The sequence below is a fragment of the Pyricularia grisea genome, assembly GCF_004355905.1.
Source record: "Pyricularia grisea strain NI907 chromosome V map unlocalized Pyricularia_grisea_NI907_Scaffold_10, whole genome shotgun sequence".
NCBI lineage: Eukaryota > Fungi > Ascomycota > Sordariomycetes > Magnaporthales > Pyriculariaceae > Pyricularia > Pyricularia grisea.
The window spans coordinates 1,162,499-1,186,786 of NW_022156722.1; the positions used below are offsets into that span (position 1 = coordinate 1,162,499).

The window sequence follows — 24,288 nt, forward strand, 5'->3', positions numbered from 1 at the left end:
GGACGCAAAGTGGAGTTTATTGTTGAGGTGTCTGGAAGTTTAAGTTTGCATGCCGCTGCAGGTGAGCTCATCAGTAAAGTGGGGACCTTTCGGCGATGTTAGTGGGGTTTCTTGTGTTGTGCTGTAAGCTTGTGCCCCATTCGGCTCTTCCCTTCACCAACCAAGTCGGAAAAGTTACTCGCCCACGCAGTTGAATTCCGACCGAACAACCCGATTCCGACAGCAGCACGACATTCCGGAGCCTTCTTCAGGCCTGACCCATCGCAATTGCGGTCCATTTATTTACCGGCCATTCCGATTAACGTTTGACAGAATTATTTAATATTCGATCAAGACGCCCCTCAAGAAGCATCTGGCTGTTGCAACAACCCGTCGACCCCGCCGATTGCATCACCAATCATCGCCTCGAGCCACTCAAGCCATCGCCATGGATTACGTTGAGCAGCGAGTAGCCCAAGAGGCCAAGAAGCTTGCAGAGCAACCACCCACCGAGTAAGATGTTCCCGCTCTCCCTTTGGCACCCAAGCCTCTCTGTCTTGTGCCTTCTACTAATCGCCACTATCCCACCCCCTTTACAGAGGCAGCTTCTTCACCCCTCTCAACATCATCCTCCTCGCCGTGGTGGCCTACACGCTCTACACCATCTTCCGCCCCACCCCACCGCCCGCCATGCCCCGGGAGGCACCCGCCACCGTCTTCCAGACCTTTACGCCCCCGACGCTGATCAACTACGACGGCAAGGACGGCAAGCCCGTCTACCTGGCCGTGCGCGGCCGTGTCTTTGACGTGACGGCCGGTCGCAACTTTTACGGACCCGGAGGGCCTTACGAAAACTTTGCGGGCAGGGATGCCAGCCGCGGCCTGGCGAACCACAGCTTCGACCAGGACATGCTTACCCTCGACCTCAACGGCCCGCTCGACAAGCTGGACGACCTGGGCCCGGATGAGATGGATGCCCTCAGGGATTGGGAGGAGAGGTTTGAGAGCAAGTACCTCGTCGTTGGACGGCTCGTTGCCGTTGGTGATGAGGAAAAGAAGTAAAATGGGCTTTTGGATATATGTTGCACTGGGATGATGACACACTCATGCGGTTCTGACGGTTCATGGTCTAGATTCTATATTCTATACTAAATATGTCTTATGTATTGAGATATACAGAGGTTTGATATTGATTCAAGCAAAGAATGCGCTTTACAATGTTTGCTGCAAAAAAAAACCCCCCAAAAAAAACCACTATATCATCTATTGTTCTCACTCTCAGAAGGGTCTCTTTGACCGTAAGCCGACGGGTAACAAACAAGTCGTTGGACCAACTAGCCTCTCCCAGCAGATTTTCTTCCCTAGCTTTTACAGGGTATAAACCACAGCCGCAGGGTTGTTCCTCAGGAGCTCCGCGTTGGCCCGCTTCAGCATGGCCTTCATGACGACGCTCGCCACCACGACGATGGCCGAGCACATCATCATGAGCATGTTGGCTAGCAAATACCTAGGCGCATCCCCGGACGGGAAGAAATAAGGACTGACAATGTTGCCCAGCTGACCGACGAGGTTGACGATGGCCACCGCGCAAGCCCGCTGCTGCGGCGTCTTGCCGAGCGTCGAGCTCGTCCACGAATACAGCGGCGCCAGGCTGGCGAAGCTGCCCGAGATGTACAGGAACGCGGCCGCGTACCTCGCCGGTCCGTTTTGCGTCGCCGCCGTGATGATGAAGCCCGCGCAGGCGATCATCTGCGGGATGGCAATGTGCAGACCCCTTTCGTTCTTTTTGTCGGACGATATGCCGACGTACAGCAAGACAAAGGCCGACACCACGTACGGTGGCGCCGTCAACAGGAGCGTTTCTGTCTGGCCCCCAAGCTTGAAGCCCTTGACGATGGTCGGGAAGAAGTTGATGAAGCCGTAGGCGGCGTGATTGGCTGTTACCATTAGGACCTAGTTGTTTTTGTTTTTGTTTGTTTGGCGTTAATATGAGTGATTCCTTTTTTTTTTTTCAAATTTGCTGGTGAAGACCGTTTTCGTCTATGCAAACTTACAAAAATCCACGTCCGAACATCAAACACCGCGAGCTTCAACCCGTAAAAAACGCCCTTCTCTTCCGCAACTGGCAGGGAAACCCGATCGCGGCGGATCCTCTCCTCGGCGACGCGCCTCTCGCGCTCCGTGACGAGCCAGCGCACGAGCGACCACCTGCGCCTCTTTTGGTCCGGAAAGTCTGGCAGCAGGAGCAGCGACGTCAGCGCAAAGACGAAGCTGCCGGCCCCCTCGACGATGAAGAGCCACTGCCATCCCGCGATGCCCCTCGCGCCCTCGAGCCGGGCCAGGACCCCCGCTGCGATGAGGCCAGAGAAGGCGGTGGCGATCGGCAGGCCAGTCAGGAAGATGGATATGCGCAGAGCCAGCTCGCGGCGCGGGTACCAGCACGTCATCAGGTAAATTGCGCCAGGCGAAAAGGGGGCTTCGACGAAGCCGAGGAAGAAGCGGATCACCACCAGGTGGCTGAAGGTGTTTGCGCTGGCGGTGGAGGCCGACACGATGGACCAGAGAGAGGTCCAGAAGGGGATGTAGATGGAGGGGCGGACAAGGGTGAGGAGCATGTTTCTTTTTGTTTGATTGCGTTAGCGGTCTTTGTTTGATGATCTGTCGGTTATTAGTCCAGGGGTTGAACTCGATAGGGGCACCTACGACGGCAACTGCATCAGCATGTAGCCAACATTGAGGATGGACACGGCAACGTTGAACTGGTCCCCCACCAGCCCTAGATCCTTCTCAAAGGTGCTGAGCTTGGCCTGTGAGATATTTGTACGGTCGAGGTAGTTGAACAGGTAGAGGATCCACAGTGTTGGCATCAACAGCATATCCAGCTTCCGCACAAGACTCTTCTCCGCCGCCTTCCACTCCTCCTCTCCCATCTCCAGTATGCCATCATCACTCATGGGAACTTGCCGCTCCGAGCCAGAATCCCGTTTGCCGGCCGGCTCGCTGGCGCTTACTTCAGACCTGGCCGTTGTGTGAATGGCATCCTTGTGACGATTTTGCGCCGTCGCCTTTGTCAGCGCAGTCGTCTCGTTGACCTCAGCCATGGCGAGAATGCGTCGCAGAGTGGAAACTTTTCGCACAAGATTTTTTTTTCTTTTTTATTTTGGCGATGAACACAGTAAAAATCTTCAAGGATTTCAACACGTCTTAATCTAACGAGCTTGGACGAAAAAGTCGATCTTTTGGGTAATACATTAAAGTTGCTTTTCTAGCGCGTTTGAGCGGGAAGCCATCGCTGGTCAAGGTAGCGTGAAGTTACTTGAGTCTTTCGAATCGAGTTTGACATGACGAGGAAATATGCATGCAGCACAAATAGAAAGAATGGGGAAAAGAAAAGGGAAAACTTAAACTTTACGACGTCGGGCAGTACGGCTTTCTTCGTTCCGGCCGGGATAACCGATGAAAAAACTCGGGTCATGGGGAAGCTTGTTGAGCGCTCAATTCATGTACAGCCCTCGTGGCGTACGTGTAAGCTTGACGTAGTACGCCTGCAACTACAATCTCGGTTTCAAGCGAACAAACCTGTGGGAAGGGGGATGTTCGCGTATGTGATGTACAGATACCGCAACCATTGACTAAGACTTTGCGCATACTTTGGCCAATCCAGAGGTTTGTTAGATGAAATAAACTGGCCCCACCGCAACGCGGATTCAATTCTAGACTCGACTAAATTAGCGGAGATGGTGGAAGCTGGACGTGTCAACCCCGCCTTGCCCACTTCGAGGTCGCCATTTTGGACCCTGTCGGGGGGCGAAACAGGGAATATCCTGACTTGAGTTGCTTTTTGTACATTTCGTGGCCCTATACACGGACACGTAATTTATTTAAACATTGCCGAAAACCTGGCTCAACCTTCGCTGTATCATTGAGGCTTTTTTTATTTTTTGGTGATTCCGAATTCCGGTCATCAGGTAACTTATTTGATAGTTCATGGGGACTGGTATCATATTTAACTTCTGTAACAATGTAAAGAGTAGGTATGTACATGAGGTATGTGTATTTATCTCGATTATGTACGTTATCCTCTGAATCATGCTTCCAGCACGATTCGCTCACCATGTTACATAAAACAGTGATTCGCAACTCTACAAGCCGCTTGAGCATCCAGTCTAGTATGCACCCTTGCCACACTGCAACGGCGCATAAAAGTTAAATCGGCCATTCGGGTCATACTTTTTCTTGAGCTTGCACAGCTTCTCGATCCTTCCGGGCTGAGCACCATAAAACTGCGTCTGCTGCTCTGTGCCATACCCATAGTTGACATATGCGGGCGGCAGACCCGTGCGCCCGGTTCCGTCCTGCAGGATCTGCCTGAGGTCGTTGCCGAGCTTCTCGGCGCGCGCGTCCAGCTCCGCCGAGCCCGGCTGGTACTGGATCAGCGGCGCATTGAGCAGGTTCTCGCTCCGATGCGCAAACGCCGTCGAGTCGGACGGCACGGCGCGCATGCCTTGGCCTGAATACCCCTCAAACATGAAGATGCTGCCGTGGAAGGGGCTGTCGGCCGGCCCGACCTGCGACGCGTACAGATTGTAGGCCTGGCGCATCGCCGTCGCGTTGTATCGCTCCTGGTAGATGGGGAAGCGCGGGTTCGCCTTGCCGTCCTTTTGGCAGGGCGGGGCCGTGTCGGCAACCCCGGCCCAGCCTGAGACTTGTGTGTAGTTGCCGGATTCCGGGGTCGAGACCATGGGTCCGATGGCGGTGAAGGGGTCGGTGTAGGCCTTGTCTACGACGTCGACGCCCTCCTGGATGATGTAGAATATGATGATTGGGTTGTTTGGGTCCAGGTCCGCGCTGTTGAGCCAGTAGGACCAGTTGATGAGCGCCGTGTCCTGGTTGCCGTTCTTGACGAAATGCTCATTGGCGGCAGCATACACAGCCTCGACCTTGTCGCCGCTGAAAACCATGGTGTTGATGGCCCAGTTGGGCTGCGTCACATCGTAGATCTTGGCGACGATGGACGTGACGATGACAAAATTATGGCCGGCGCCCTTTAGGGCATAAAACAGATCCGAGGACTTGTCGACTGTGACGCGGGATCCATCGGCAAGCACCACGTTGAAGGAGATGATGTTGTCGGCCACGAGACCATAGTGACCCTGAAGCCACCCATGGCCACCTCCAAGGGCAGGACCCATCATGGAGACGCACTCGCACGTGCCAGTGACTGGTTCGCTCTGATCAGCGCTCTGGTTCGAAGTTGATCGGCATCTAGAAGGTGCGGGATCCTAAAGAAGGCGGGCTTTTGCGGCTTACCGGTCTGCTTCCCTGCGGCGAACAGCGTATTGGTTACATCCTTGGACCGGACGCCGCCACCCAGCTTGGCGGTCTGCCCGTCAGGGGCTATCTCGATGCCGTTGAGTTGGTTGAGGAAGATCTCAATACCACCGTTCATGCGCCCCAAGGTTGTGAGGCTTCCATGGACGGTATTGTATGCCAAGAAAGGCTTTTTATTCTTGTTGGCGTATTTAACCTGCGGGGACGCAACGTGTCAGTTGAGTACTTGCATAGATAGGTTCGTGACCGTGGACACAACCACGCGTCACCCTATTTCACTAATTTAAAAAAAGCACCTAGTCGATCATCTAGAACGGATCATCAAGCACCAGAACAAGAAGAGAGAAAAGTACTCACAGTCTTGGAGACGTCATCCTCGGTGGCTGGTACAACCACAACGTCAACCGTGGGCGGGGCAAGGTTTGACCATCGGGTGGATGCAGCTGTGAACTCGGCCGAGCCAGGAAAGTACATCTTGGACTCGGGCGACAGGCTGCAGCCGAGCTTGGCATACTCGGTGTCCCGAGGACAGACGCCCGACAAACTCCTGGCGACGTTGACATCAAGGCCGGACGCAATGCTTGAAAGCACGGCGGCGCTGGCGATCAACTCCATCTTGAGCCTAAACATCATGATGGGCAAAAGAAAAGGAGAAGGGTGGGAAACTCTTGACTGTTTTTTTTTTCTTTTGTTTTTCTTTCGAGAGGAAAAAAAAAGGGATCACTGTTTGGTTTTTTAAACTTTGGAGTGGCAGAGACACTAAACAAAGTCAGAAACAGACGGATCCTACAATGTGCCGAGACGGTTCCCAAGGGGAAAAAAAAAACGACAAAGGGACAAAATGAAAACAGACCGACTTGTGCCACAACTATAGTAGATCAATCAATCCAGGAAGGAGCGTGGTGGCGAGGGGCTAGAGACCCGGTTCGCCGTTGGATGCATGTTGCAGTGGAGGTGATGGAGCGAGAATGGTGTGTGGGACAAATCTCAGCTGCATGGAGAACGAACGAGTTAACCGGGCTGGGCACTCAACGGTGAATGCTAAGCATATCTTCGATTTGACAGGTCAATGTAACCCTTTTTGGCCCTTGAATGTTTCTTCATTCAATAGAACGTGAGAACGTGGGGCAGGCATGGGAATGGTTTGTGGTTTGTCTCGGTTAGCTCCCGAGTGAACCGCTGTCAATACGGGCCTGTCTTGTTTGTCCCGTCCCCAGGGCGACTCCACTACTTTCATGTCTGACCTGCAGTCGGTCTATCGAAAGGCTAACATTACAATGCGAATCACAACCATATCAACAGAAACAAATGAGAAAAAAAAAAACCCCCCCTTTTGCCAAGGATTCGAGCTGCCAAACTGGGATTAAAGGGGGGTGGGGAAGATGCCGTGCATCTGCTTACTATGTATGTATAAATCCCCGAAAGCACCACCACAGCGCTTGCGAATCTGGAAGTCCTATCGTCGCAATCTCCACCCCCTGTTCCTCTATGAAGCGGAGTTGTCTCCACGATGGGACGGACAGACTGAGGGAGGTATGCAAGTATGGTATGGTATGGCCGTTGAAGAAGAGGGTATTGTATTTCTTGGCACATTTATCGACAAGGGACCTCCCGTCACCTATACCGTAAGTGACGACACTAAACAGTGCTTGGTAGCGTTTTGTGGCTCCTTTGGTACATGGTAGTTTTCGCGGTGCATTCGCTTCCAAGTGGTGGCGGATGCGTGAGTGTCACAGAATTGACATTTCCGTGCCACAATACAGAAAAAGTCATATCCCATCGTCAACGGCGTGATATCGCGGCAATCATGGTAGACCGTTTGTTATCCTTATAGTGCTCTAACAGTTAATTGAGTGGCTGGTCACAAGGTACCTAGCGAAGGGGAACAAACATATCAAGACTACCTACTCAGACCACCAAGGAAATTACAAAGAGACGGGAGCAGTCTCCTGTCATCCTGTCACAAGGAGCTTTGACATTACCTACCTAGCTACCTTATTAAATTCGGGTCTTTTTTTTTAGGTCACATTTGTATTATAGACGGCACCAAAATCTGGGGTCAAATGGAGTTGAGTCAGTGCGTAGGGCATCGCAAGTCCTCGCCAATCTGCTAATGACTAGAGCAATGAATGCAACACGGGCAATTTTACAAATGCCCATCTTGTAGTTTCCCTTTTTTTTTCTGCCCCATAGACGGTGGCAACAGGGTCGTTTTTTTTTTTTTTTTTTTTAGCTGTTGAGGCTAGACAAATCCACTAGGTGTGGTCAGCGAGTTGCGATAACGGCGAAAACAAAAGTGGCTAGGTCATTTGCAGACTCGTTCCTGGTCGGTGTTGTCGCCGGTACTTGACCGGTTCGGCATTGGACTACTGATGGTTCTTGGCTAACTGGCCCCTTCTTGGTTCAACCGAACTTTTTTTGGCGGAGCCAACCGTAATTGCCTCTAGCCTGGGCATCCATCCCCAGATGTTTTGGCACGTCCAATTTAAGTTGACATAACAGCAGTCCAGGCACGGACGTACATTTCGGAAAATCTCGTGATACCAACTCAGCTGCGGTAGTGATGAGCTTCATCACACGCACTCGTTGCGTTCTTGATTTTCAGCATGTCCCTTCAAATTTCGCACAAAATGCTCGTACAACTCAAATTAGAAACAGGTCTACCTTAGAACGTCGACATCTGCAACCCTCACCAACCTAACGTCGTCGTAAACCTCCCACGACGCGCAGCCCACTAAGTCCGACGGGACCCCAGACCCATAAGCCGCCACCATCGTCATCCCTGCTCGAGAAGATCACCCGCTAGCCGCCACATCGCTTGTCCTAGGGAAACAAATGAAATAGAAATGTCGGAATCCGGCCAAAGGACCCTGTTTGTCGGTATCGTAAAAACGGACTTGATAATGGCCGGGATTCGTATTTTCTTTCTTTGCTGGACCAAGCCCCCCCGCGTTCCTGGACACTGGAAAGGGGGCTTGAAAGGTTCTGAGGTTACCCAAGGTACCAAACTATTTTCAGCCTTCGGTACTAAAGCTCCCACGAGACCCACAGTTGACCTTTGACGAACCTGCGACCGACCACTACGACGTACATGATGGCAAGTCCCACGATGTAGGGTGGCCAAAGTGACATACGTAGTATGCTGCACTTGCTATATACGTACATAAGGCATAAGGTGCCATACTAATGTAGTCTAATAAATTCCTGCATTAAAGAAGAAGAAAAACAGGAATGAAGAAAAAAATGTTTAGAAACAATTTGCAGTCGAGGTCTGTCATGTGTGGCCCACCTAATAAACACGAAACTGCATATCGGTAATATTGCCATGTAAGACTCCATATCGTCGAGCATTTTTTTGCTATTCGCAGAAACTGAATCAGGGTCTTTTTTCATGGACCGTGCTACACGTAATCATGACAAGGCTTGGTGAGGAGGTAGCACAGATAAAAAAAAGATAGCGTTTTCCCCGTGTTTCCGGACCAGGCGACGGTGACCGGTGCCGAAAATGACGGCGCCCACGCTACTAGACTCATTTTAAGACATGCGTTGCAGAGGCTGCACTTACCAAAAGCCGAGCTGATCGTCGAAACCCTCCCAAGTGGTCAGGAAAAAAAAAAGAATCCCCCCTAAAACGGCCTTGTAGTTGCTTCTTCATAGTCGACTCTTTTCCATCGAAACCTCCCCACTCCAAGACAAAAAGAGCCAAGCCATTTTGTAACACAAGGACGATGCCGAGCCAGCTCTTTGATCAGGTCTAGTCTAGGTAGAATTTTTTTTATTTTTTTGTTTTTGCTGCGACTCGGTGCATGCTCAGCCGCACATTACATGAAAAGAAGCAACTGCTCGCCCTCCCCTTTTGGTCCGTGATTGAGATTGGGAGGACAGGAAGAAAAAAAGCAAATACTTGTGGGGTAAAGGTTGCAGAAAAATAGGTTCTGGGTTCAACGCCAAGTCCAACACGCAGCAAACAACGGGGAACAGATAGCGAAGCAAGGGGGACGTTTTTTTTCTTCTTCTCTCTCCCTTCTTTCGCTCTCTTTGCCTGTGACGGTGGCTAAATGCGAGTAGCAAAATTACAAGTTTTGGAGTTATATTTACTACCACTCTAGCTACTGCTTCTTTATCTCTTTCTTGCATCTTATCCCTGTCTCACACCATACTTTACCTTACATCACGGCCCCTTATACCTAGCTCCCGCCCCGCCCTTGGACATGTTTATGAGAAGTTAAAAAGGACAAGGCAACCCCCCCATCCCCCCCGATCACAGATATTTTCCGACTGCCCGAGAGAGAGAAAAAAAAGAGATCTTGCACGACCGTTAAAAGTTATAGGAGACTTCCCAACAGTCGCTGATCGTCGTTGCTAACGGGGACGTTGCAGCTTGGTCCTCGCAGACCCTTGTCGCCCTCAACAACCCCCCACAGCAAAGTCGATCTCGATCCATATCCCACAGCTAGCATCAGTAGCAATGTCTTCAACCGCAAACGCGACAGATCCTGCTGCCGCCGCCGCCCAGGCAGCAGCTGCGGCGGCGTCGGCGGAAAATTTCCACAAGTTCACCATTGAACTGTGGACGCTCTTCACCATCGGTGCCTTGACGACCATCCTGCGCACATATGCGCGCGTCAAGGCCATTGGTTTTGCAAATCTACGAGCGGATGATTACTTGGTCTGGGTTGGACTGGTAGGTCTTTATTCTTTCTCTTTTTTTTTCTTTTCTTTTTTTTTTTTTTCGCCCCCTACGTTCCCTTTCCCTTCGCAAGCAAGCCCAACATGCGCAAGCATTGGGGATAGTAACAGTGTCCCTAACTGTCGCACTGCGTTTGCAGATCGGATATGCCAGTCAATGCTCGCTGGGTTACAGCATAGGTAACGTTGCCAAGGGTTTCGCCAACAATGGAATGACTCCGGAGGAGCGCGCCAATTTGGACCCAAACAGTCCCGAGTATGAATTCAGGTTAGTAAACATCCAGAAAGCAATACATATCTCTTGATGCGCCAGTTCTGACCCCCCAAAATAACAGAGTCATCGGGTCTCAGATCCAGATCGCCGGCTGGACCATGTACTCAACATTGATCTGGAGTCTCAAGCTCTCGATGTTGTTCTTCTACATGCGCCTGGTGGAGGGTCTCGGTCGTCGCTACAGACTGCGCATCTATGTCGGCTTTTTTCTCGTCATCGCCACGTTCCTGAGCACCATCCTCACCATCTTTCTTGGATGTCGGCCATTCCACAAGTATTGGCAGATTTCACCCGATCCAGGCAGTGTGTTTATCCTCTTCCCCGTCTTCCCTCATCTGTCCTTCGGAGACTAACCAACTCCCCTCCAAAAAAAAAACAGACCAGTGTCAGCCAGCCGTCTCTGACCCCATAATATGGTCATCATTCACAGCCAACGTCACGACGGATCTGTATCTCATCGCAATCCCGCTGCCTCTCCTCTGGGGCTCGACTCTCAGGCTTGGCAAGAAGATCGCATCGACCATCGTCCTCGGCGCAGGCATCTTTGTGCTCGTCTGCGCCATACTGAAAACCGTCTACGTCCTTGTTGTATGTGACAAAGCAATCTCTACCAGCTGCTTTTTTTGTCTCATCTTGGAGACTCGAGATGCTAACATTTCTTTTTTTTTCAAACTCAGGACCCCCTCGACGGCGCCCAGCTCGCAGGCCAATGGGGAACGCGCGAGGCCTTCACCGCCGTGATGACGACCAACCTCCCCATGATCTTCCCGCTCATCCGGCAGCTCCTGCGGCCATACCTCCCGACGGCCCTGCGGTCGACCAAGAAGGAGTACAAAACACCAGAGGGCAGGGCCGGCGGGAACAACAACAACGTGCGCACCATCGGAGGAGGAGCCCGCACCGGCGATCTGGAGACGGGCGCGAGCAGCACCGTCGGCGGCAGCGGCGGCAGCCGGACCAACGCCTACGGCAAGAGCCGGTCCGGGGCCAGGGACAGCGGCGCAAACTTTCACCACATGGGCACCAGCACCCTGACGTTCACGGAGAGCGAGGAGAGGATCTGCGACGACCACGACATCAAGCTGAGGGGCATCAAGAGGAGCGCCGAGCGCGGCGGCGCTGATCTGGTCCTCCCTCCCGAGAGGGGCATCGTCGTCTCCAACGAGGTAGAGGTCAGGTCGGAGCACCGGACCAGTCACGACAAGGACATCCCCGGGGGTCAGAGGGTGCATGAACATTGGTAATTCTTTCTGGGTGGGTGTTAATGGGTGGGGATGTTTGGCGAGTGGCTGGCATTCCAGAACAGCTTCCTTTTTTTTGTTTTTGGAAAGATATATTCTTTTGGCTACGATTCTTTTTCTTCTTGGAGGTGTTCTTTTTTGCTCTAGGCGCCCGTCTTTTTGTTCTATACCCCCAGCTTTCGTTGATTGTACCACGAAAAGTTTCAGCTGTTTATTCGCAGCATATAATTAGGAAGCATGTGTGTATATTCATTTATGTCTTATTTGGTCAAGCAATAACTTTTAAGTCTTTCTCCTGTTCCTAATACACCAGCGTCGATGAAGAGCACCATGACGCTTGACGGCCACTTACCAGAATGAAGCCATCACCTCAATCTTGGGATTTTTCTTTGGTGGTTTCCTCAGCCAAGTGCACTTTCCTTGCTTGCTCAAACTGCTGACGACGCAATCTCTTGGAGTTCCCATTTACATCCCATATCAAGTCATTGGGGGGGGGGNNNGGGGGCGTAGGGCTGACAGATTCAGCTGTTCTTGGCTCGCATTGTTCAAGGCTTGATGGAATAGATATTTTCGGACGAAAAAGGAAATGCCAGCTGACAATCCCACCGCCGTTTTTGCCGTTAGCGGTGGCTCATATAAAAAAACAATCACCAAAAAGAAAAGAAAAAGCAACAGAATCAAGATTAACGAAGACGATTGGACTGAAATAAGCGAAGCCATTACGGCATTATGGAAAGCCTTCCAAGCGGTGTACTCCGGTCGGATTGGCTGGGCTCGTGGCGCCACTGAGGCAAAGCTGACAAGCCTGCCATGTGGCCGGCGCAGAGGCGCAGGATAAGTTTAACATACCGGATTTTCGGATTCACGCCAATGTCAGAATGTATATTTCGTCCGGATTATATGAGTGAGAATTACCGTAAGCTACAAACTAGTAATTGGCATACTGAACAGAAGAGTATGTCGATGCCTGAAGTCTTTCTGTGAGGGTAGCGTGTAACCGTTGATAGACGTGATAGTATAAAGTGATGGAGTTTTCAAATATATTGCCAGTGTAGATCGAGCAAAAGAAAATCATCACTTTTTCGTTGTCATCGAATACAAGTCCATTGTCTCGGTTTATACGCTGAGGTTAGATATTCATTTACCGATTATCAACTTATCATAACCTTGATACCTTTATAACACTGTTAACCACCCCCAAGCAAACAGAATGCGCTTCCTCACCATACTCGCAACCACCGCAGTCGTGACCGCAATGTCGGTTCCCAATCCGGAATCAAACCAAGCCCTGGACGTCCTGGACGTCCTCGACGCCAACACCCTACACGCCCGCCGCCCAGCACTCCCAAACCCGTTCAAGCGCTGCGACAAGAAGAAATTCAACGCATGCACGGCAAAGTGCCACGAGAACAGAAACGGCCTGGGCGGCAACGTCGACATTGGCTGCATCAACGCCTGCGTGGCCGCCAACCCAAAGTGCAAGTGGAAGGGGAAGAGGGACGCCGACTACGTCGGCCCAGCAGAGACCGAGGAGGACGGGATTGAGGACTAGGTCGTCGAGAAGAGGGGCCCGGGGACTCACCAACCCGTTCAAGACGTGCGGCAGAAAAAAAATTCAATACATGCACAGGAAAGTGCCACGAGAACAGGAGCGGCCTTGGTGGGATTGTTGACATTGGCTGCATCAGCGCGTGCGTCGCCGTGAATCCAAAAGTGCAAGTACAAGGGGAAGCGCAGCGCAGAGGATGGGGTTGGGGATGTTGAGGGGGGTGCTATCCACGGAGAGACCGTTGGTGAGAACTTTGATTGAACTTTTTTTTTTGGAAAATTATAGTGGGAACGTTTCTGAAGGAAAGTTTTATGAATTGTTAGTCAAGATAATGGTGCAATACCTCCCCACTGGAGTAATGTTGATCAGGGGGGCGCAAATGCTGAGGAAGCCAATGATGTTCAAGCTATTTGGAGGCGGTGTTTTCTTATCAGCATTTAAATAGCCTCTTGCTAACAAACCCTAACTGGGAGTGTAGATCCAAGGTGAAGAGTATGCAGGCTATGAAACCAAAAAAAGAAGAAAACTTCACGGAGGCTGCACTCATCTTAATCAGTTTGATAAGGGAGGAAAGAAAAGACAGACTTGCATTTTCTGGTGTTTGAATTCTAGTCCAAGGCGATTTGATTTGAAATTCGACTAGAACTAGCGTTCAAGATTGTTTCCACTTGTCGGTTTGGAACAATGTACACTGGGTATGCAGGCACCTGAGACTTGAGATTCAATCAAGCTCAGTGAGTTGGTAGATTTTAGTCTGCATTTTTGGTCCCAGCACCAGGAACGATGGTTTCGATCTACAGCACCGCATACCTACAGCGTGAAAAATTCGCATGTAATATTCAAAGTCAAATATATATACTATACGATTCAAGTACAGGATATATGCAGATCGTCTGATGCTGTTAACGGTGGTAAAAGAGGAAAAGCGAAACGCGCAATCATCTCGAGAACTCTAGATAAGGTAGACTACCGATATGTCAGTGAAGGCTGCGAAGCATAAAAAACCCGTAGATTGCATGACAAAACCTCGGAGATATTGCCATGATGCAATTGGTTTCAGCGGAAGTAATCCCTGGAAGCGCTTATATTTTCCAGCAAAGATCAACAGCCGCAATTTAAAACTACGTCAAAAGGGGCCGAGTCTGCAAACGTCAGTTCCACACGTGGTAGAGACGTCGTGGTTGGGGCTGACTCGGAAGGTAGGGGAATAAACCGGGAAGTAATTAAAAATATACTTATCGCTGGAAAGCCCTTTGTTACGGGTGAAGCGAAGGCCAAAAAGGGTGGGCGATCAAGGTATTCCGATCCCGGTCGTCGATCATTGTTATCAGAGTGGGATCGAACGCCTAATTCTACCTAATCAGCAGCCAATATTGCGCGATCCCTCAGGCACGTTTCTAATAATGAATTCAAGGGATCCTTGGCCTGTCATCGCGGACAGTGGGGGGTGAGCAAGGTGTTTGCTGCAACGAGCCCTTGACGAGCCCACCTTTGACTATGTTGATCTATCTATACCTCAGCCTAGGCAAGCAGGGACTTATAGCGCCCAATCTTGTCGTCTCTATCAGACAGGTGGTCGGCTCGACCCGTGGGCTCGGTAGCCATTAATGGAAATTTACTGACCATGGATCCCTGTAGTAGTGCTGCTGCTGCTGCTGCTGCATCTCCGCAGCACTCGGAAGGGTTCGTCTGTTGATGCTGTGAGCTAGCTATTCAATCCTGTGCCTGACAGTATAATTAGAATAGTACTTGTTCCTCTAGCTCGTGGTTACATCCCGTCACTTGCTGCTCATGCTCTCATGTAACCCTAAGCCGTCGTTTGCCCAGCATGCATTCCCTCGCCGCGCTCTTTGCCGCGCTCGCGTCCAGCGCCGTAGCATCGTATACAAACAACCTCAACTACTTCTCACCCTCACCGCGCCACCCTTCGCTCGGCATATCAATCCCAAAGGTTGCCGCACGCCACCGCCTTCACAGCCGTGACCTCTCGAAAACGGCATGGGATCCCAAGACGCTCGAGTTCTCCCACGGCGTCGCGTCGGGCGATCCAGCCATAGACAGCGTCGTGATATGGACTAGGGCCGCCCCGATCGGCGCCGAGAACGACGATAGCAACGTCACCGTCTCGGGCGGCGTACCTATGTACAGCCACGAGACGGACAGGTGGGTTCAGGCGAGCGCCGCCCCGGTCTGTCTCGAGTGGAAGATTGGAAACGACGCGAAGCTGGAATACCCCGTCGATTCGGGCACCGTCTACACCAGCTCGGATATCGACTGGACCGTCAAGGTGATCGCGAACAACCTGTCGCCCTTTTTAACACACTACTACCAATTCAACATCTGCAACTCGGACAACAAGTCCCCGTTGGGGCGAACCAAGACGCTCCCCAAAAAGACCTCGGGCTTGAGTACATACGTCCGCCACATCAAGATTGGAGTATATTCCTGCAGCAACTACGCGCAGGGATTCTTCAACGCCTACGGCAACGCCGTCAACAAGGACTCGATCGACTACGTCGTCCACCTGGGTGACTACATTTATGAGTACGCAAACGGCCACTACGGCTCGGGTGACGAGCTGGGCCGGGTGCCAAAGCCAAACAAGGAAACCCTCACCCTGTATGACTACCGCACGCGCATCGCGCAGTACCGGACCGACGACGGCCTGCGCCGCAGCCACCAGCAGTTCCCCTGGATCCCCGTGTGGGACGACCACGAGGTCGCCGACAGGCTGTACAATGACGGCAGCGCCGAGATGAACAACACCGAGGACACGTTCGTCAAGGACGGCGGGGTCTCGTTCGCCCAGCGCAAGGTTAACGCCGTGCGCGCCTACTTTGAGTGGATGCCGATCCGCCAGGTCGACATGGACGACAACCTCCGCATCTGGCGCAGCTTTACGTTTAGCGATATGTTCGACCTGATCATGCTCGACACGAGGGTGTACAACCGCTCCATCACGGACCTGTACTGGAACACCGACGACATCAACAAGATCAAGGGCGATACGTCACGATCGCTCATGGGCCCGAAGCAGGAGGCTTGGTTCTACCAAACGCTCAAAGAAAGCGTGACCAGGTGGCGGCTGATCGGTTCGCAAGTCTTATTCAGTCACACCGTGACCGGGCCAAACGGCAAGGTCAATCTCGATGCATGGGACGGCTACGAGGCCAACAGGAACCGCACCTTTGAGACGCTGTACGACGGCGCGGGCATCAAGAATAGCATCTTCCTCGCGGGCGACTCGCGCGTCTCGTGGGCATCGGATGTCGTTTGGGATGGCGTCAAGTCGTACAATTCCACGACTGGCGAGGGTGCCATCGGTGTCGAATTCGCCGGCACTGCAGTATCGTCGTCGAGCAGTATCGTCGGTGAGAAGGGAACACTGGCGGCGGGAAATGCAGCTGCAGAGACGCTGCAGGGTATGAACCCTGCGCTGCAGTGGCAGGAGTCTTACTTTCGTGGGTACTTTGAGGTGGATGTCGGTTACGCCGAGGTCAAGGCCGAGTTCTTTGGCACGCCGGACATCAGGAGTAATAACGGACTTGAGATCTCTCTGGCCAACTTTACCGTCGTGGACGGAGAGAACAGGTTGCAGAGGGACCCCAACGGCAAGGTTGGTGGTGGTCGAGTCGAGGCGGGGAGTTTAAAAGGAGGAGAGACGGTGGCGACGAGTTTGACTCACGATACCAAGACGGGCGAGTGGAAAGTAATGAGTTGGTAATTCTCGGAGGAAAACAAAAAATGAAGTGAGGGCGAAAAGTAATTAGACATACAATATAGATAATGATATGAGTTGATGACCAGTAATGTATATCTGCGAAAAAAAAAAAAGAAAAAAGAGAGAAATGTTAGTTAGCCAGTAATATTTGTTGGGATCCCGGTGTGATTGTGCATATTCGTGTCAAGATTTGTGTCAAGAGAAACACAGCCGACTGCATCAGACCTGATAATATTACTGGCTGTTGGTTCGCAGTGGACAAAATGTACTGATGGAAAGCTGTCGTGCAACGCGGGAGTGTGGAATCCGCATTACACTAAAAATCAAAATGTATCAATAAATAGAACACGATCGGTCCATATCAGGTTGCAAACTGAGGGGAACTGAATAGGACAATTGACAAACCAATAATTCGGCTTGGCATATGCAAGGTTCATATCGCATTGCCGCACCGAAATCTGGCAGGCTTCGATCTCGGGCTCATCAAGGTCAAGTCAGTTCCCGATGAGCCTGATTCAAGCTTCGTGACTGGACTCGAAATTTTCCCCGCACCAGTGTGGCAAGGGACTTCAGATATGGTGCAACGTTGACTGCAGAAAAGGATCGAAGAAGGATTCATCACCCCTCACAGTCTCCAACCTGTCAGCAAACTCTGCCGGGCCCATCAAGATCAAAGCCTGCACGCCTTCCAAAACAGGCAAGTGTTACAAGGGAAAGAAAGGGTAGGTAGCTCTAGCCTTTAGTCTATACAGCGGGAAACATACCTCTAATTGCTACAACACAGCACAAAGTCCCGAGAGCACGCATCCTCCCGCACCTACAGTTTGCCTTACCTTACGACCTAAGGTACCTACCTGCCTACCTACCTGAGGCACCCACGATACTCAAACAGAAGCACCTCGATCAAAAGACAATCTATCTGCTCCTGCAAGTTTTGGGCAAGCACAGACCACTAATCTGCAAGGGTGCCTCTTGAAAGTTCCGTGGATGAAAACCTTGTCTTATTTCATTCATTAACTTAAGCAATAAATTTTGATTGATTCTGTCAAGGTTTTCTGATAATCTCCGGTCAAATCTTTGAATTCTCCGTGTCCCACAACAATCTCATATCACCCTCACCTCACACATCACGAAGGTTGACTCGATATCTGCTCGCCTAATCAATAAGACCTTCAAACCACCCCACTCCAACAAGCTAGCCATCATCTCTTCAAGATGGTCACCAAGCTTGCTCTTCTCACCGCTGCCGGTGCTCTCCTCTCCGGAGTCTGCCGAGTCTCTGGTCAATTCAACGGGGAAGATCAGGACATGATCGTGCCAGTCTGCCCCCACTGGTCTATGGTTCTCTGGCAGAACGCGGTCCCCAAGGACGAGAACGCGACCTTCCCCCGCACACACACCACCATGTGCTACGACCAGACTTCGATCCACCTCAACTTCACTGCGCTTGACGAGAAGGACTTTTACTTCAACGCCTCTCAGGGCAACAACGATCCGATCTGGCAGTACAGCGTCATGGAGGCCTTCATCGCCCTGGGAGAGGATGACCCGGCCACGTACCTCGAGTTCGAGGTCAACCCCAACAACGTCACCTTTCAGGCCTTCATCTACAACCCGAGCAAGGTCCGTGACGAACCCATGGATACGGCCTTTCTCGGCATCCCCTTCCCCACCTCGACCGAGATTGACAAGAAGACAGAGTACTGGAACTCGTACACCCGCATCCCCTTGGGCCTCTTCAACCTCGACAGCAAGACGGTCAAGGGCAGCAAGTGGAGGATGAACTTCTTCCGCACCGTCACTTCCAACGCAACCTTTCCCGCACAGCTGCTTGGTGCTTGGAAGCCTACCCCCGAGGCCAACTTTCACATGACGCCATACTTTGGCCGTGTCATGCTTGATTGAGGATCTTGATTTTTTGTCACTCGGATTGAATCTTGCCACAAGACCTCTGTTCTGAGGGACTAAGATAGCCTCAAGAAGGAAGATTTGGCCGACAATTGCAGTCATTGTATTCATGTTTTGGGACGAGATGGCTAATATTGTTTCATGAGCTACACAAGTTAGGAGTTGTTACGAAGGGATTTCATAATGAGCTTTGATGACGTTGTTTTACACGTTTATTTCACAAAGAATTTGCCTCAAGATTTTGAGGACATATTCGGATGCGATGCGTTAGTACAAGGTAACTCTAGTTAGATGGCAGTTAATCAAACTCTGTCTGTCCATCGATTTCAAATTCAACGTTTCCTGGTAGCCATGCTTGTCTTGCTTTACCCATTCCACCTTGATACGAATATCCATCAGAGTATTGTATTATTTACTTCACAAAACAAGGTTTGTGAGCCCGGAACAGCTATATGTACTAGTATGTAATCTGGTGTCTTCACAATCAAACTGTGGGTTCCACCAATAGCTCATCGCAACTGTAATCGAGGTCGTCCAGAACGATAGGGAGAGGAAGAACCTAAGCGAGCTGTTACTATGGCGCCGTCTGGATGGGCAGGGAAGCGAAGTCGATTGGTTGATGCCACGGATGTTATGATTTATCAAGTGAGCGGCGGCAGTTCTTTTCAAAATGGTATCCGAAACCGCTTTCCCGTCGAACAAGGAGTGCATGGATGGAAAAAGATATGACTTGAGAAGTAGTCTCTCAAAAGAAACGGGCTTGCGTATGAGTAACTTGTTGCTAAGGCTGAGTACCTCTGTATCAGACACTTTGGTTGCGAATAGAATTCTGGATTGGACAGCGAGTGAAAATAGCCACACCATGCGATAGTCCACCTTTTCTTGGACCTGCTATGCAACAGTTTTAAGCGCAGGCGGGACAGCAGGTTGGCAAATAAACGACTCTGTTATGACATCCTATTGTCCGAATATCGCCACAGACCACGGGCCGCATCACTTCACCGAGTCTCCGGATCTGGCTGGTACTGGGCGCAGATACCACAAATCCCTCGGCTGATGCGAACTGCAAAGTCAAATAAGCCATGCGCCAAGCCTGATTAGCAGTATGTAGTGGAAAGCAGGCCTCCTGTGTTTGTGTTCATTTGAAGGGACAAGAGCTCGAAGCCCAGCCGGAGTTTCGTGGATATGCAAGCCATCACTCGAGGGCCCGTTCACCGTGGTACCTCGACCATCTTGGGACAAGGAAATCGACGTGGTGATGGCACTTTGTTTCAAGCACCTGCGTCATTTTCAAAGGGTTGTTGTTATTTCACTACAACAAAACACTAAACCACTACTAAGTGAGCCCTATTACAGTGCAAATAATTACCGGCACAAACAGCTACAAGCCAAAAACTTAGATAAAGATATAAAATCAATACTCGCTTGAACCTGCGGTCGAAATGCTGGCCAAAATCACATTAGTATACTATCTAGAGAGCTTGTACGGAAAATCATATTATATAACTCTGAAAGCTGATGGCATCATATTTTACTCTTTATGCGTACAAACAAACGTATGCCAGCCAATCTTTTGGGCAACGGGTGTGTGCCTCCACCTATCAGAGTAAACTGGGGTCTCGTTACTCGTCGAGTAAGGCCCGAACGGGGAGTCCACAAATGGAATGCTGCCACCTGAGACGACCCGGTCGTCAGCCCTGGTGAGCTCAACGTGCTCATCCGGCGAGGCCCGCGCCAATGGGCCTAGGTGTGGATGTTTACGACAAGGGTGGGCAATATACGAGTTAGCACATGCGAATGGACAAAGATGTGTTCAAGTTTTTTTTTCTTCTTCTTTCTAGGTAGACAGGTACTATATGACCATGATCAAGTCTACAGAGGCAAGTAATGTACAAAAGAGACGACCCAGTCGTGGTATAATGCCCAATCAGACTGGCATGCTCAACAACCGACTTTGCAGTTTTTATAATTTCGGAAGTGTACTGTTGGCAGTGTACTTCAACGTAAAGTAACTGGTGTCCAAGTCCAAGCTGTCCCAGGCTTTGGCATCTGCGACGTCGCCGTTCAGGCGCAACACCTTGACGCGCCAGAAGTAATCGCCGGCCGGCACGTAAGTGGTGTTGAGGTCGCTGCCGTCCCAGTACCAGTAGTTGGCCTTGCCCCACATACCCGACGAGTCCATGTCCCAGTCGTTCAGCAGCGCGGTGGAGCCCGTCTTGTGGTTGATGAGGCTGATGGTCATGTTGCGCGACGCGCCGGTGACGAGGGTGGCCCACATGCCGGGGAACAGCCCGTCGGCGAAATTGCAAGGAGCATCCGCGGTTGGCTGGTAGTCGCAAGTGTAGACGCGGCCGGCCTCGTCAGGTTTCACGATTCCAGTGTTCAAGTTGTAGCTGCCTGAGTAGGTTGACTCAGTGTTCTTGTTGAGCATCGGGAGATCGACCAGGTTGCCCCCAAAGCCCGTGTATGGGAGGGTCAGGTGGTCGACTTGCTTGCCGTTGCCGGTGGCATTGATGGCGATGTAGCCACCAAAGAAGGACACGCCGTCGGGGAGTTTAGGATCGGCGGCGACGGACACGGACACGGTGGCCGTCTTTCCGGGGGCGATAGTCAGGCTGGAAGGTTGGATTTTCATGTCGGCGTACACGGCAAGTCCCGTGGCACCAGTCAAGTTGTACTGGGCGCCACCGGTGGTGTTCAGGAAGTAACCAGAGGCAGCGCCGACGTGGTACAGGGTATATGTGAGCTCCTGGGTTCCGGTGTTGGAGATCTCGACGGTGGTGGAGGGCACGCGGTTGGCCGTGTCGTTGAAGCTGAGGTTGGTCACGTTGAGATGGGTCTTGGTTTGCGAGGCAGCATAAGCGTCGATCAGACCTCCGCCCTGCTGAATAACCGGGGCGTAAAAGTCCTTAATTGCGCCACTGTAGGCCGTCTTCTGGCGGTCGTTGAACTTGACTGGCTGCGCCGTCGTGGCGAGAATGGACTGTATCTGGCTGTTGGACAACTTGGGATACTGCTGTTTGACAAGGGCGGCAACTCCGGCGGCGTAAGGGGTGGCCATGCTCGTTCCACCCATGACGCCCCAGCTGCCCATGCGCTTGGGCAAGGTGCTCAAAATGTCCTGTCCAGGCGCCGTATAGGTTGGCATGGTGCGCCCTTCCCAAGTTGGGCCCCAGCTCGAGAAGTAGGACACAGAACCGCCGCTAGAAGACCCCTGGTAGGTCAGGGAAAGGTTGGCGACCGGGTTGCTGGGTATCTTGACCGTGACTTGGTTTCCTTTGGCAAGCTCAGCAAGGACTTCTGCAGCAAAGGAGAATGTGGCAGCGAGCGAGCCTTTAGTTTGGTTGTAGCTGGATGCAGTCCATGTAGGACACCGCTCCTTCTGGCCCTCTGGCGCATTTTCTTCGTAGTATATGAAGTAGCTGAGGTTGTATTTGGGCGAATGTCCTATGTTAATCCCGTCCGAGTCCACAAGGCACTCGTTCCCAAACACAAGTGTGATTGTGTTGGCGACATCCTTGGGAGGATTCTCGGTTATAACTGAGCAGTTGGCGGGTCTGCCGTAGACTGGTTTCTTCTGAGGCGCCCATACTGTCAATGGCGTATCGGGAAAATTTGTCTGGCCGCCAGGAGTAAAAGAAAAGGACTTGGTTTGACCGTTTACGGTGAAGGATCCCTCCGTTGAGAGGCACGGCTGCACAACATTGTCGACCGAACCCGCTCCTGAGACCATTGGCGCTACTGCGGGGACGCCACCGCTAAAAGGGCCTGGACCATCGTTGCCCGACGGGACCGAGACGTAGATGCCCGATGCGGCAACTCGACTGGCGGCGAGGGACCAAGGCTCCTCGGAGAAGGTGCCGGTGCCGGCATAGGAGCAGGTGATAATATCAACTGATCGCTCGGCAGCTGCTGTGAATCCTGCAATCAGGTCATCGGTGGTTGCGAACGAGTTTTCGCATTTTTGTATGCGGTACAACTCGAAAGTGGCGTCGGGAGCAACACCACTGACGTTATACAAGTTGTCGGCGCTTTTGGCCCCCACGATTCCGAGGACGTGGGTCCCGTGGTCCAAACAGTTGTCGTTGGCGTCTGGGAACTCTCCGGTAATGTCGACCGAGTATGTGATTTTGGTCTCGCTGAGCCCATGCACAGACGTGTCGAAGCCCCCGTCTAGCACAGCTATCTTGACGCCGGCGCCCGTGATGTTCATGTTGTGAAGACGGTCGACGTTGCTCATTTTGTGCGTAGAAAAGGTGTCGACCGACGATCCTTTAGCAGTCCCGCTCGAATCAAGAGCGACATCCCTTTTACTGCCCGCCCAAGCCCTTGCACCTTGTCCGGGCAAGGCCATCTGGTGCCTGACGAACCCTACTGGCCATGCTTTGCTGATGCCTGCTGTCTGTTGAATGGCATTGAGCACTTGGGTTTGTTCGAGACTGCTGTCACATTTCAAATCGAACGAAGCTCCAGTGAAGTGTGGCGAGTTAAAGGTCCTTCGAGGGCTAGCCTGGCAGCTCGTTCCAAGCTGCGATACCCTATTGGCAACTTCACTGAGGAATTTGCTTTGCCCAGCCTACAATTAAGTACCCAGGAGTGTTAGTTATTTCAAACATCCGGAACCAGAGGAATAAGACATACGTACCACATTGTTGCCAACTTCAGACTCGACTATGAAAGCATCGCTATAAGCCGACGTGTCTTTGGCGGTGGATAAGGAAGCCAATAAGCCTACGAGCACAAGGGAGGTGGATTTAAGGAGAGACATTGTGCTGGTGGCTGGCTAAGGTGTAGAACTTCACATTTCCAGGACGACAGGTTTGATCTCTGAACTTATATAATCCATTGGCTCTGTATTGGGCGAGAATTTAATGCGCATTTCCGATGAGGCTAGTTTCACCTTTGTGCACATCCGCTCGTCTACATCACATGGCTAACTTGAACAGGCAATTACTTCCAAGGGTTTGAATAATACCCGAACTACCGGTAATCTCCCCTTATTGTTAACTTACTCATTCTCAGTGTCTCCCAGGCGGTTGGTCTACTATATCTAACTTTTTGACAACCATTTTAGGCTTTCTAACCGAGATTGTCAGAAAGGGGAAGATACGAAAGGGATAAAACCCAAAAAGAAAACTACGAGTCGTGCTATAGGGTGGGGGTATTTGGTGCACCTCGCCGCCCCCACAGACCCGGAGCCGGCAGATCCGCTCCCCGACGCGCTCAGGGGCTACTCGGCTCGGAAGTCCAAGATCAGTCCTACTCCGAAAGGGCCGAATCATCGCGGTTGCGCCCGGGCATTTGGTGGGGAGGGAAAAGTCGCGTGAACACGAGTGAGGACTGAAGACCATTTACAATTGCATCACAGGTTTTTTTTTTTTGTGTGTGTGTATATGTTTTAGAAAAGAGCTTCCTTTACGTGCTTCAATGGTACCGGTGGCGCCTGACGCTCGGGATTTAGTTTGATAAAGGAGGCGGTGAACTTTATGTATCATATATTTATATCCGAGTCACAATTCCAAACGCTTTTCACAAGCTGGTCCGGAATGATCCTTTTCGGTGAGATTGGGCCCAGATTGTGTTGAATCCATGGAAA

The 24,288-nt window shown here is 51.5% G+C and overlaps 8 protein-coding genes across 8 annotated transcripts; 5 read left to right on the forward strand and 3 right to left on the reverse strand.

Annotated features, from left to right (window-relative positions):
* Nucleotides 1–188: 188 nt before the first annotated feature.
* On the forward strand, nt 189–1,288 carry PgNI_11859 (uncharacterized protein). The gene is made up of 2 exons (XM_031131818.1): nt 189–492; nt 579–1,288. Exons 1-2 carry the CDS (start codon nt 428–430, stop codon nt 1,039–1,041), a joined length of 528 nt encoding a protein of 175 aa, XP_030976356.1. The 5' UTR covers nt 189–427; the 3' UTR covers nt 1,042–1,288.
* Nucleotides 1,168–3,595, reverse strand: PgNI_11860 (uncharacterized protein). The gene is made up of 3 exons (XM_031131819.1): nt 2,683–3,595; nt 2,034–2,598; nt 1,168–1,932 (listed from the first exon to the last, which is right to left on the reverse strand). The coding sequence occupies exons 1-3, from the start codon at nt 3,078–3,080 to the stop codon at nt 1,348–1,350; spliced, it is 1,548 nt and encodes a 515-aa protein (XP_030976343.1). The 5' UTR covers nt 3,081–3,595; the 3' UTR covers nt 1,168–1,347.
* Nucleotides 3,596–4,145: 550 nt separating this feature from the next.
* Nucleotides 4,146–6,104, reverse strand: PgNI_11861 (uncharacterized protein; the record flags this gene model as incomplete). The annotated part of the gene is made up of 3 exons (XM_031131820.1): nt 5,668–6,104; nt 5,290–5,506; nt 4,146–5,200 (listed from the first exon to the last, which is right to left on the reverse strand). The coding sequence occupies exons 1-3, from the start codon at nt 5,941–5,943 to the stop codon at nt 4,146–4,148; spliced, it is 1,548 nt and encodes a 515-aa protein (XP_030976342.1). The 5' UTR covers nt 5,944–6,104.
* Nucleotides 6,105–9,778: 3,674 nt separating this feature from the next.
* On the forward strand, nt 9,779–11,517 carry PgNI_11862 (uncharacterized protein; the record flags this gene model as incomplete). The annotated part of the gene is made up of 5 exons (XM_031131821.1): nt 9,779–9,994; nt 10,140–10,267; nt 10,335–10,576; nt 10,653–10,861; nt 10,951–11,517. 5 exons carry the CDS (start codon nt 9,779–9,781, stop codon nt 11,515–11,517), a joined length of 1,362 nt encoding a protein of 453 aa, XP_030976341.1.
* A 1,207-nt stretch (nt 11,518–12,724) lies between these two features.
* Nucleotides 12,725–13,278, forward strand: PgNI_11863 (uncharacterized protein; the record flags this gene model as incomplete). Its single annotated transcript, XM_031131822.1, has 2 exons — nt 12,725–12,996; nt 13,110–13,278. 2 exons carry the CDS (start codon nt 12,725–12,727, stop codon nt 13,276–13,278), a joined length of 441 nt encoding a protein of 146 aa, XP_030976340.1.
* A 1,613-nt stretch (nt 13,279–14,891) lies between these two features.
* PgNI_11864 (uncharacterized protein) lies at nt 14,892–16,787 on the forward strand (the record flags this gene model as incomplete). The annotated part of the gene is made up of 1 exon (XM_031131823.1): nt 14,892–16,787. One exon carries the CDS (start codon nt 14,892–14,894, stop codon nt 16,785–16,787), a length of 1,896 nt encoding a protein of 631 aa, XP_030976347.1.
* A 1,212-nt stretch (nt 16,788–17,999) lies between these two features.
* On the forward strand, nt 18,000–18,689 carry PgNI_11865 (uncharacterized protein; the record flags this gene model as incomplete). The annotated part of the gene is made up of 1 exon (XM_031131824.1): nt 18,000–18,689. One exon carries the CDS (start codon nt 18,000–18,002, stop codon nt 18,687–18,689), a length of 690 nt encoding a protein of 229 aa, XP_030976346.1.
* A 1,966-nt stretch (nt 18,690–20,655) lies between these two features.
* On the reverse strand, nt 20,656–23,460 carry PgNI_11866 (uncharacterized protein; the record flags this gene model as incomplete). The annotated part of the gene is made up of 2 exons (XM_031131825.1): nt 20,656–23,268; nt 23,338–23,460. The coding sequence occupies 2 exons, from the start codon at nt 23,458–23,460 to the stop codon at nt 20,656–20,658; spliced, it is 2,736 nt and encodes a 911-aa protein (XP_030976345.1).
* Between the last annotated feature and the right edge of the window lie 828 nt (nt 23,461–24,288).

Coding starts and splice junctions, on each gene's coding strand:
- PgNI_11859 (XM_031131818.1), top strand. CDS start 428: ATGGATTACGTTGAGCAGCGAGTAGCCCAAGAGGCCAAGAAGCTTGCA. Junction 493..578: donor GCAGAGCAACCACCCACCGA/GTAAGATGTTCC, acceptor CCCCCTTTACAG/AGGCAGCTTCTTCACCCCTC.
- PgNI_11860 (XM_031131819.1), bottom strand. CDS start 3,080: ATGGCTGAGGTCAACGAGACGACTGCGCTGACAAAGGCGACGGCGCAA. Junction 2,599..2,682: donor ATGCTGATGCAGTTGCCGTC/GTAGGTGCCCCT, acceptor TCAAACAAAAAG/AAACATGCTCCTCACCCTTG. Junction 1,933..2,033: donor ATGTTCGGACGTGGATTTTT/GTAAGTTTGCAT, acceptor AAAAACAACTAG/GTCCTAATGGTAACAGCCAA.